The 12,372-nt window shown below is 39.5% G+C and overlaps 1 protein-coding gene across 1 annotated transcript in view; it reads left to right on the forward strand.

The window, feature by feature from the left end:
• The window catches only part of kdrl (kinase insert domain receptor like), a 47,306-nt gene extending 35,514 nt beyond the window's left edge, over positions 1-11,792 (forward strand). The window contains exons 26-30 of the mRNA XM_030739036.1: positions 29-134; positions 2,544-2,662; positions 4,560-4,638; positions 5,387-5,487; positions 9,578-11,792. Of these exons, the coding sequence (XP_030594896.1) occupies positions 29-134; positions 2,544-2,662; positions 4,560-4,638; positions 5,387-5,487; positions 9,578-9,761 (589 nt within the window). The 3' untranslated portion in view covers positions 9,762-11,792. The remainder of the gene's footprint in view (positions 1-28; positions 135-2,543; positions 2,663-4,559; positions 4,639-5,386; positions 5,488-9,577) is intronic.
• The last annotated feature ends 580 nt before the right edge of the window (positions 11,793-12,372 follow it).

Here is a 12,372-nt window from a genome sequence, read left to right on the forward strand (position 1 = left end):
AGTATTTACCTTTGCTCTTTCCTCACAGATATCAGACCATGCTGGACTGCTGGCAGGGTAAGCCCCAGGAGCGACCGACCTTCACTGAGCTGGTGGAAAGGCTGGGAGACTTGCTTCAGGCCAGCGTGCAACAGGTATGACGAACAAAAATTTACCAGTTAAACACTACGTATTGTAGAGTTCAAGTTTCACTGTTTAAACACCAAACTGTTTGTTAGGATCCGCTGTCGGGCTCTGGTGTAAACCAAAACTGCGAGTTTATGAGGAGATTCGAAAGAGATTTATTGAAGTGTTTTCTCTGAGAAACGCTGACATATTTTAAGTTTAAATCCCCAGATGAGGGAGGAATTCTGACCATATTGCGGCTTTATACAAGAACAATTTTACCAATATTACTCACTAGATCTGCAGAATGAGTCAGAAACACTGCTGGTAATTAACAGGCAAAAAAGAAATTTTTTACTGGATGTAACTGAGAACGGAAGCAACACTCAGCACAAACACTTGAAATGGCACCATCAGTCTCGTAAGAGAAACAGCACTGCTAAACACATGGGGGAAAAAAACAATGTAATTGTTTGTGTGAGGCATGATAACATTGTCTGGAATGAAAAGACACACAGAGTAGATTTTATACAGCTGTCAGAAGTCTGAACAGCTCTTTGTTATGATATAACAAAGACAAGACTTAATATTCGTAATATGTGTCGTAATATTTGGGTTTTTGTCTAAATATGTTATACAGAAGTGAAATGAAACACACGTGAAAGAGTCCAGAAAACCCTTTCAGCCACAGACATTTTGACTTGTGAAAGGAAGAAAATCACTGGCATCACGTCCATTAACACTGTCTTTATTCTCTTAAAGCACCAGAATTATTAAAAGAGGAAAATTAGCATTAGGCTAAAGTTCTGTGTGTGATCTACTAACTATACTCTAATTATCAAAGGCAGAGCCAGTTCATTTCAATTAAAAAAATCAGCGTTCTTTCAAGAGTAGTGCAGGCTGGGAGGGCAGAAACGAGCAGACCTGAAGGAGCGAGGAAGCTGCTAACCAGAATAATACAGTGTAAGCGGCGGTTTCGTGCATGTGTTTCTCTATAGAAACAGCACGGTAGCTCAAATCAATGACAGGCACCTGAGAGAGAATCGAACTCTTCTGCTAGAACTAACTATGCACTGCGTGTGGAAAAATGTGTGTGATCCCTGGATAAATCTGACAGCTCTGGAACACTGCAGGATTTATCCAAAGAAGGGCTGCTTTATTACAGATTATTCAATGTATAAATCTGTGTCTTACAGCCGAACTGTAAGATTTCAAGAATAGAGAACATTATTTATCATTAGAGCCTGGACCATGTTAATGAAGTTATTGCTCATTTTTTTTCCCTGCATTTCTATGTGATGCTGCAGCTATTTAATTAAAGTCAGTATTCTGTATTATAAATTCCATTAATTTCTATATATTGACAGATATGTCAATATGGTATGTAACAGATCTGATACAAGAGAGAAGTCAAGTTTTCATTGTGGATTGTGCAGACGTGTGACTAAACCTGAGACACTGCAAACTGCTCCTCTCACTGTACAAAGTGAGCACCTCTTTACAAAATCCCAACAGTAGCTTTATAACATCAAAAGAGGGTGTTCCACTGCCGCATACGATTAGCAAATCAGGCCCAAAATGTCCCATTAGAGCATGACTGTGTGATAAATCCACGGCCCTGAATCTGAAGCAACTATGGGAAATTTTACACCTGTGTTCCCGTGCTGCTAAAACGGCCTGGAAGACTAAATTCCACTCACTCTTAATAAGGTCACTTTCTGTGGTTTGCATGTCTGCATGTGTCAAAAAGTCTAAAACCAGAGTGGATCCATGCAGACTAAATACCTTGCTCTCCTACTGTGCTGCACATTAAGTGTACTTTTTCCTCTTCTCTTCAAATGAATATGAACAGTTATTACCACCTCCATAAAACAGTACAGCCTAAATGAACCACTGACATTTTTTAAAGAAAAAGGGCTCATTTTTTTTGGTAGAAGAATAGGAACAATTGAAGCAGATGAATGATATTAAAGAAAGACGATTGCTTATTCTCAGTTATCAATGTGGATAGAAAATTGGTTAGAACCTGAACAAAACTGGATCACTTTCAGTCGAAGAGGAGGAATTATATTTCACTTCTTCAGAAGACTGTAGATTGTCCAGTGAAGTAATAAGAGATAAAGACAAGGGCACACATCACATCACATGAAAACTGTTGCATTACAAATGAGTCTGTGAAAGCTACTTTCATGAGAAACAAATCAGACTGGACAGGAAGAACAACGAAGGGATTTGACTTTCATTACTAAAGCTTGTGTTACAGAGCAAGAAGGTCGGTCATGAACTCTGCTGCTACCTGTTCCAGCTTCATGAATATGGTTATGGATTTTTGAGGCATGAATCTGGTTTCTTTGGCTGCTCACCACAACCTATAAGAGGGGTGTGTTTGCACAGCGCATATAGCATCAATCATAAATCTGCTTGTTTCGTTGTTTTAGGAGGGTAAGCACTACATACCCATCAACACAGCTTTGCTGGCAAAGGTGGGAGACCAGACTGCTGTAGTATCATCAGAGGAGACACGGCCAATCTCCTACCGCGACTCAGGGAGCACCTGGTAAGAACATGGAGTATTTTTCATGAGCTAGCTTACATAAAACAGACTAAAGTACTCAAGGGCAGATGTGCTTTCTTCCCAGCTGTACTACTGAAATACATATGGCACTGGTGGTGTAAATAACCCGTACATGTCAACAGACTGCAACTTTGCCTCAACAGTTGCATCGACTGCCATGAAATTTTGAAATTTTTATACCTACTTTAATCTTGTACATGGCAAATAAAATATGTGATTGGATGAATCCTTGCTTTTGAGATCCTCTGGTATTTTTTCTAGCACCACCAGCATGTCAACATATTTATTTATAAAGTCCAAAATTTTAATATTTTTGCTTTTTTTTAATCTTTGCTAAAATTTCACCACTTTTAGATTAATGTTCCATTCCATTCATTCGCTTCCGCTCATCCTGTTCAGGGTCACGGGGGGGCTGGAGCCTATCCCAGCTGTCATAGGGCGAGAGGCAGGGTACACCCTGAACAGGTCGCCAGCCTGTCGCAGGGCCAACACAGAAAGACAGACAACCTTTCACACTCACATTCACGCTCTCATCCACACCTATGGGCCATTTAGAGTAGCCAATTAACCTAACCCCAGTAAGTGCATGTCTTTGGAATGTGGGAGGAAACCGGAGTACCGGAGAAAACCCAGAGATTAATGTACAAAAACAAATTTCCTTTATCTGTCTTTATTTTTCATTAATTTTTAACTCAGACGTCCAGCTGTGGCCATTCTTCTAATTTTTGTGGTTTAGTAGCAGTGTAAATAGATAAATACTCACTTGTAGCACTTCATTAGTCATAAACCTCAGATTAAAAACTCCACTAGGTTTAAAGGAAACACGGGGTGGATAGATTACAGTCTGCAAAACATTATTCCCAGAGGCAAAAGATGGAAAAGCCACCATCATCGCTAAGGAGGCAATGTTGCTGGTTGACTGGCCAGGTCGCACCCCTGACTGCAGGTTTCTCCCACTCATAGCTGAGGGGACAAGGAGATGCTTTGACATTTAGGAGAAACATTCAAGCCTCCTTCAGGATCATATGTGATAATGTTCTCTTTCTTATCTTGTAATGTAGAACTGTCGTCAGGTCAAACTTTATATTTGCCCAGTATTCAGTGTTATGAATTACAGCCCCACAGGGCTGCTAACTTTGCTGCAGTCTTTTGGTCTTCTTGGCTCAAGTCTTGCGCTCCCCAGTGAACTTGTTAAGACATTCAAAGGAAATCAATCACCTTGTCTTATGTACATGTAAACCAATACTCAGACTGTTAGAGGCGAACAGCACAGAGTCTGTTTTACAAAGGAAATACCTAAATCATTTCCCCATTTTTTTTACTGAAAAATATCCAAAACAATTATTGTTCCCATAGTGTTCAGACTAAACTCTACCAGGAGAACATTTAGGTCTGACCTGAGCACAATGAGAGACCCGATTGGCAAGTGATAAGAAATACGCAGACGTCAGCTCAATAGTCTGCGAGCCTTCAGTATTGTGGCTTCTGTGAGGAATTTCCTCAGAAACTATAAAGCAAGCTTCAAGATTTATGTCCACTTAAAATAATATTTGTTGAGCTCTCAGATTTTCACAGGTCCCCCAAGTGTGTTTTTGGAGGAGGTGCCGAAAAGCAGTAACAACAGCTACCCTTTAGGTTAAATTAAGCTGCTGTTTTAGCCTCTGAGTGTTGAAATGCAAAGCAAACAAGGTGTGTTTTCAAAGTACAATGTCATAGATGCGCCACATTGTTGACGTAAGTGATTAAGTTCCTGTGGTTTTGTTGCTGAACTTGGCCTTTTAGCTCCAGTGTAATCAAATGACTCTCTGAACAGTAACTGGATGTTTTATAGGGGGCTTTGGAGTCTTAACCCAAGAATTTTTTTTTTTTTTTCTTCCAGGAACATTAAGATCCGTCCTGCCAGCGTAAAAACCTTTGATGAGGTTGCCATGGAGGACGGAATGAGTGAGAACCACGAGGTAAGTTATTCAGCATGAAATCAAACCAGAAACACACACAATATGCACTGCAACCAATCCTTAACTCAATTTCAGCTCCATGCAAGACTGTGGCGTTCAGTGACAGCTGAACCTTAACAATATTTCAGATTTTGAACTCATAAATTCTCCTCTTACCTATAACAGCCTCATTTGGTTTGCTGTAACAGGGGATTTCTCAGCTGAGTTTGAGCCAGATGTCCTGCAGCAGTTTGATGCTGTTGCTTTTATTTGCTTTACTTTGTTGGAATTCTTGCTATAATTGCTTACATTGTAACTCTGGGTTTAAAAGTTGCATGAATTTATTTTTATTCTTCTATCTACAAAAATCTTTTTAAGTATAATTAGATATGTAATTATACTTTTAATTTTTTGTTTATTTTTTACACTTCATGCTATTTTTGGATTTGATAAAATAGGCACTCAGCAGCCACTTCATTAGGTACACGTTCAACTGCTTGTTAATGTATGTCTAATCAGTCAATCACATGGCAACAACTCAATGCATTTGAGCATTTAGATTTGGTGTACCTAATAAAGTGTGTAAAGAGTGTATGTCTGCTGTTTCATCTTTCATTTGTGTTGTATTTCTGTGTACAGCATCTCCTCCTTTGTGTGAAAAAAGCTGCTTTATGAGTAAGATTGTGCTGCCATTTCTTGCCTTAAAGATGCAAAACAGAATTGGTAGTTTTAGTTATTCACTCTCTGCTTGTCAATCAATCTTCATTAGGGTCATTCAGACAGTGGGATGGGCCTTTCGTCTGACAACATGAAGACACTGATGCGCTTTGAGTCACTGGCAGGCCGACCTCTGAGCATCTTAGCTCTGGCGTACGTATGCTACACCCCCTCCTCGTGCTCTGTCAGTGACAGATCAACACACACACACTGTGAGAAACTCAAAGTACCTGCTTGGAAACCTCCCCACTGTGCTGGAATGTAGACACTATAACTGTCATACAAAACACACACACACACAGAGTTTCTTCAGCCTCTAAAAAAAAAGTCATTGGCTAGTTTTCCTTTTTGTCTGGAGAAACCATGCGTGAGGAACAACAGCACAAAGGAAAAATGGTGGGGAAAAAGCTTGAAGGTGACAATCTGAAGGCCTGACCACAAAAGCAGACTGAGGTTTGGCTGTTTTTAAGAGCGAGCACTAAAATCTCTTTGTTTCCAAAGAGTCCTGAAGGAGATACCTCCCAGCCTGATTTAAGTTATGACTCATGGCTGTCTGCTACAATGCAACGCCAGGCAACAAATACAGATAATCTCAATGGAGTGACGTAGACAGACTCCAAAATCCGGTGGATCGTTTGATGGCTTAAAGATGTAGCAAACCGTTGTAAAGACCCTGAGACAGTATGTTCTCACTTTAGAGGTTATTCTAGGAAAACGTCAAATATTAGTGAGATTTCACTAAATCTTTTTCTCATGAGGCTCTCTGCTGGCATCTTAAGGTTTACACGTGAAGCTCAGTGGCACAGCTAATTTATAGGGTCATACCTCTGATCTCAGTAATTACACTTTAAACTTTTTCTCATTATTCTGCTGCCGCCTGCACAGTAGCAACTATTAATACTCCTTCAAAGTGCTGTGGCTTATACACAAAGGGTTTAAAGGAGGAACAGCGGTAAGATAAACTGTTCTCGAGCAAATCTTTCCAGTCTCTCTTAAGCTTAAGCAAAGAGAGTCTAAACTTATGAAACTGACATAAAAGCACAACAAATTATTAAGAGAGCTCACGCAAACAACTGCTCAGAGACAGTCTTAGCAGAGTTAATGACACTCTGAAGCCTTGTAACTGATTTACAGCTCGCCAGACTCACCTCGACAAACACCCACTCAAAGTCTCCTCTAGATTTCAAAACCTGAAGTCGAGGAGTCATTATAGGTCTGCTTGTCCCATCAGGGCCTCGGCATGGCAGGAAAAATCAGTCCAGGCATCCAGAGAATGACTTTTATTTTAAGGGGAGGACTTCCTTGCTGAGCAGCCACTCAATCACTGCCACCTTTGAACTCGGGAGGGTTTTACGAGGCTCTCCCCCGCTGCAGTTTTTGTATGGCGGTCCACCTGATGCTGCCCCAGGCCTCACCATTCCTCCAACCTCACTTCACTCTGATTGTGATTGGTGCTGATTGTGCAGAGGCAGGCCCCCCCAAAAAATCAACTCATATTCAAGCAATTTTGCTTTAAAATTGATGTGAACAGTTTGCAAATAGCCTGCTGATTGCTTCAGCTCAGCTTAATGTGACTTTTGTTCTGACTCGTTTTATTTCCTGGGTTTCTACTGTACCTCCTCCCTGCACTTGGCACTGCCTACAAAGCACTGTACTATTGTTTTTTTACTTTTGATGCCTAGTCTAACAGGTAGTTTATTCATCAGGATAAAATTCCAATACAGCGGTGTCACTTTCCCCCTGCTGGGCACTGACCCTTTAGCCTTGAGAGAGGAGGTCCGGGAACCCCTAGCAACACCAAGACAATAAGAGGCAATTACTCATATTGTAGTGAAGCAGAAAAGCTCAAGATGATTGATTGCATCATACGTTTGGTTGACGTTTGGTACAGCTTCACGGGGGGATTTTTTTAATCAAGGAATATCACAACAGCTCCCTACTGAGAGAGCAATCAAATGAAGTTGTCATGAAGGATCGGAACCTTGATGTTATGCACAGTGCGGCCTATTGTGTAGTCAACCCCACTTATGGCACCAAATTTTCACTCTTACTTAAATTTCTATTCAATTTACAAAGTGCTTTCAGATGTGTTTTATAGTCAACTCAAGGATTTTCTGCATCAGTGGTTCAAAGTAGTTCCAAGAGCCACACAAACAAAAAGTTATACATTTATTAACCATTTAATTGATCAAATCTGGCCCCTGTGTTATTTCTTTCTTTCGTGCCACTTCCCACTTTTCCAATTTGTTGTGTTACTTGTGTCCTTTGGTATTTTTTCCATTAGGGGAGTCTGTTTGTGATGCAGGCTTGAACACTGAAAAAGAAGAATAATGCACAGGCATACATTTATATATAAATATATATACAGTAGATGAGGGAGGCCCTTTTACATCACTTCCATCTAAATAAAAGATTAAAATAAATAACCTTAAATTGACCCTTGAAAAATATATTTTGAGTTGTAAGCTTATGCTGATAATTATGTGTGACACTTTTAATAGATATATTAAAAGCATTTGACTCAGTAGATCATGGCATTTTATTTAAAAATTATCCTCAGTTGGTCTCGATGAACAGGCCCTCAAATGGTTTCATGATTATCTTTCTGATAAAACTCAGTCTGTAGTTGCCAAATGTTTCAGGTCAAATCCAATTGCCATTTGTACAGGTCATCCACAGGGATCTATTTTTGAACCTCTTTTATTCACTCTGTAGTAGGGTTTAATCCCGGGATCCGGGATTCCCGGGAAATGCGATCGGAACCATTTCCCGTTTCCCGGGAAACGTTAGACGGGAAACCGGGAAAAAAGTCGCACGCGTCGATTTGACTTTCAGAAAGAAAAGAAAGCTTCAGAATGTTAAATTTAAGGAAATATTGAGAGAAGGGTTCGTTTAATGCGAAAAGCATTTCTCTTCATTTCAGGCACGTTCAGCCTCCGTTTAAGGCTTCAGCCTTCATCTCAAGCGTTTTAATAGAGGTATTACACAGTTGTACTTTTTTCCTCTTTAATTTGTTGAAATCGTAGGCAGTGTTTACCCTAAGGTATTTCGTATTATATAATTTTATATTATATATTGTTATATTGCATTATATAGCCTATAAAATATGCCTGCCCTGAACAATAAAGAAATATCTGTTTAACTTCGAGTGTTTCTTTTCCTCGTTTGCAGCCGCTTACTAACAATCATGAATTAGGATACGGGCCTAATGTGTGAAGAAATTATCATGAAATAGATTGCTTTAACATATTTCGCTTTTAAAATGGAGTTGAGTAAAATGTATATTTTTTAGGCTATAAGGATTGGCCAGTTTTTCAAAAGACGATTCACAGCGAACCTACTTTAACCCTCAGACACGGTGTTATAAATTTGCTGTTGCCAGAATGGCAATGACCAAGTCGTAGTGCATTACTCAAGGCCCTGTGTTATGTCATATTATAGTGTAGTACGGTAGTTAACTTTTCAATGACTATTACAGCGTTCCACTGGTGGAGATATAGCGCAACAGATGTCGCCACGACAGCGTGGCTGAGCCTTTATCAATGCTGTGGAGATGAACCGTATTGTTTTGCACCAGCAGTTGTAAAATATCTTGGTATAATTCCATGTACAATGGAGGAATATTCTAATTATATTTGTTAAGGGAGTGTTGAGGAACGATACAACGCCGCATAGCTCGAGCACTCGAATGTCGAGATGTAGGTTTTATTGCGTTAATCAAGCCGACGTTACCCCCTACTGGGCATAACAGGACATAGCTGGAAAGCTACCTCTACAATATCACAATAGGTTAAGGCCGACACAGGCTACAGAAGGCCTAATTAAAATAAAAAAATAAATAAACTTTTTCCCGGGATTCCCGGGAAATGGCTCGTCATTTCCCGGGATTTGATTCATGTCATTTTCGGGAAAAATATTAAACCCTACTCTGTAGATAAACAAGTCTGCTTTTCATAGATTTCAAAATTATCTGATCACACATAAACGTATTTTAAACTCTTGATAACATTAAGTATGAAACTGTACTCTCTGATTTCACTGAAACATTTTAAAAGGTTGTGCTTGCCTGTTTGGAACTACTCTTGTACATGTTTTTCTTCATTAGCATCTATAACGTATATTGTGTCCTATATGTTTTTTGGTTCAGAGGTCTCTTGAAAAAGAGATCTCAATGAGACTATCTGTTTAAATAAAGGATTTTATAATAATAATAATAATAAGTTATATTTCTTTGTGCTTTCAGGATGAAGGCAGTGAGTAAGAGTAAAGAGTGCATGCTGAGTGATGCAGAGAAGGAGAAGTACCAGCCCATGATCCCCTCTCTGGACTTCAGTCTGGATGACTCGGCTCTGGACGCCACCCTTGAGTGTCACAGCCCACCGCCTGACTATAATTCTGTGGTGCGCTACTCCACCCCCCCTGTGTAACCTCCTGTTTTGCCCCTGGAGAATCTGAGAATGACGGCTTCAAGGCCTTTTGCTTTGTTCTCCTCTGTTTTGACTCTTATCTCCGGACTCTGTAGCAACATTTGAGAGGGAAACACGAAAGGATGCTCATGAATCAGCTCGACCCAATTTTTTCCAACTTCAAGGAAAGCTGTAGACCGGTGATTCCTCTCCAGTTTGTAGGGCAATATTAAAGCTGCTGGTCTGGTCCACATTCACTGTAATATGACAAACAGCTGAAAACAGGCTCAGGTATTTCTTTGATCTACTGTGAAACAAACCACGATGATTCCAGCTTTGAACAAGCTACAGCGTTTGGAGATGAAGAAGCCAGAAAAGAAAAGAGATAGGGTTCCTTAGATCTTTCAAATTCATATCAAAACCTTTTTTTAAAACAAAAAAAAAAAAAAAAATGAAGGGTTAATTTTATTGAAAAAGTGAAAACTGGAGAGTAACTTCTGAATTTGTTTTTTTTGTAATACGGCTCCATTGTTTCATGTGAAGGTTCACTTTAGCTCAAAACAAAAAGCAGATGGGGGGTAAAAAAACAGCATTAATTATGAAAAGTCTTTTTTGAGGTCATGGCTCCTGTAATCTCATAAAATATTCAGCCCAACTAACTCAGGTTGACCAAGAGTGATAGAGGAGAAGGCTACTCTGGATCTCTCTTGGGTTTCAGTAAATCACAGGTTATGGGGGAAACAGGGTAAAGCTGAGAGTAAGAACAGACAGCTTCAGATTGAACTGTCTGACTATGAAACCCTTTCAGTTACTGTATATGCAGACTCCTCCTTCCTCCTCCTGTCCCAGGTATTAAAGAAATGCTTTGTTTTTACATTTTAAATAGGTCCAGCTAAAAGAGAGCGTCTTTTTCTTGTGTACAGACGTAGTTAGAAACATCATAGGAACAATTTATTCAAGAGGCACTAGTCAAATGAATTGTGTATTTATAGATTGAAGACACTGTCACTTAGTAATATAGCTCTGTTGTTTATTTACATTCATATTTAAAAATAACCAAAGGATGCTCTAGCTCAGTCTGTCTGATATCATGCAATATCCCAGTGTTTAATTCCAGACTTTATCTGCTGTTTGTGCTGCTGTATTCACTCATGATAAAGCTGAGGGAACCTGCTTCTGAAGAATCACGTTTGTAATGTGAGGCGGGATATTCTCAGTCCTTTGTCTTGTTCTAATAAAGCTTGCAGTGCGAGCTACCAAAACTTTGTGTTTGGGTGTGTGTGTGTGTGTGTGTGTGTAGGTGAGAGAGAGCAGTGAGTTCATTGTGTAAAATCTTGTTTAAAAGCATGTTGAGCTTTTTTTTTTTGTGTGATACAGCAAGAACCGAAGTCACACATTTTCACACACACACACACACACGTATCCTGTGGAAATGCAGCTAGCTCATGCCCATTAACCACTATAGAAACAGTATTTGTCAGTGAGTTAAAAAAAAACTCCGGTTTAATATGACTATTTTAAACCTGTGTATTTCCATGTTTTGTTTGTGGTTGCGTATTTGTGTATGAGGAGAGGGAGTGATTATGCACTGATGCTTTATCAAGTATATCAAGTATATTTTTTGTATTTCAAAGTTGTATTATTAGGAACGTATGTTGAGGGTCACATGCTAAAAAATATTTCTTGTTTTGTTTTTTTAAGTAGGAAACTAACACTTGCATTATTTGTTGCATTATTTCATACCAGCCTAACATCATCACTGCCATTCATTATGGAAATAGGTATCTATGTCAAGCTTCTTATAAATGGATCAATCCATTTAGTCTCCACTTCCTATAGAATTATTATCTCATAAATACATAGATGGATTTTATTTCATGTTTGTGTAAAAATCATGACTAATGTTTCCTGCAGCAGTTGAAACATTCCTCGTAGCTGCTTCTGTGTTGTCCATGTAGTTTAACAAGTTAGTGTTAAAGAAAATGATGTTCTGCAACACTGTTAACTGAGTGTATGAAGTCAATAAATAAAGATCTATATATTTATACATTACTTGAAGTTTGGTTCTTAATTGCTTGAAATATGTGGAAACAATATTTTTTAATACTCTTTGTGGTTGAAAAGTGAAAATTTCTTGCAGCTGCTCACAGCAGATCATCTGCCTCCATCTCACTCTATCCCCAGAATCCTCCTCTGTCACATCAACCCTCTGCATGTTCTGCTTTACTACATCCGTGAACCTCCTCTGAGATCTTCCTCTTTCCCTCCTGCCTGGCAGCTCCATCTTCAATATCCTTTGTCCAGTATACCCGTCTTCTGCATGTGTCCAAACCATCTCAGCCTTGACTCCCTAACTTTGTCTCCAGTCTGCTCAAGCTGAGCTTTCCCTCTGATGAACTAATTTCTAATCCTGTCCATTCTGGTCACAATGAAGATTTCAAAATCTTCAACTTTGCCAACTCCAGCTCGGCCTCCTGTCTTTTCGTCAGTACCACCGTCTCCAAACCATAGATCATAGCAGGTCTCACGACCATCTTGTAAGCCTTCCCTTTCATACTTGCTGCTCTCCTGTCACAAATCACCCCTGACACTCGTCTCTACCCGCTCCACCCAGCCTGCACTCTCTTCTTCA

The sequence above is a fragment of the Archocentrus centrarchus genome, chromosome 10, assembly GCF_007364275.1.
Source record: "Archocentrus centrarchus isolate MPI-CPG fArcCen1 chromosome 10, fArcCen1, whole genome shotgun sequence".
Classification (NCBI taxonomy): Eukaryota; Metazoa; Chordata; class Actinopteri; order Cichliformes; family Cichlidae; genus Archocentrus; species Archocentrus centrarchus.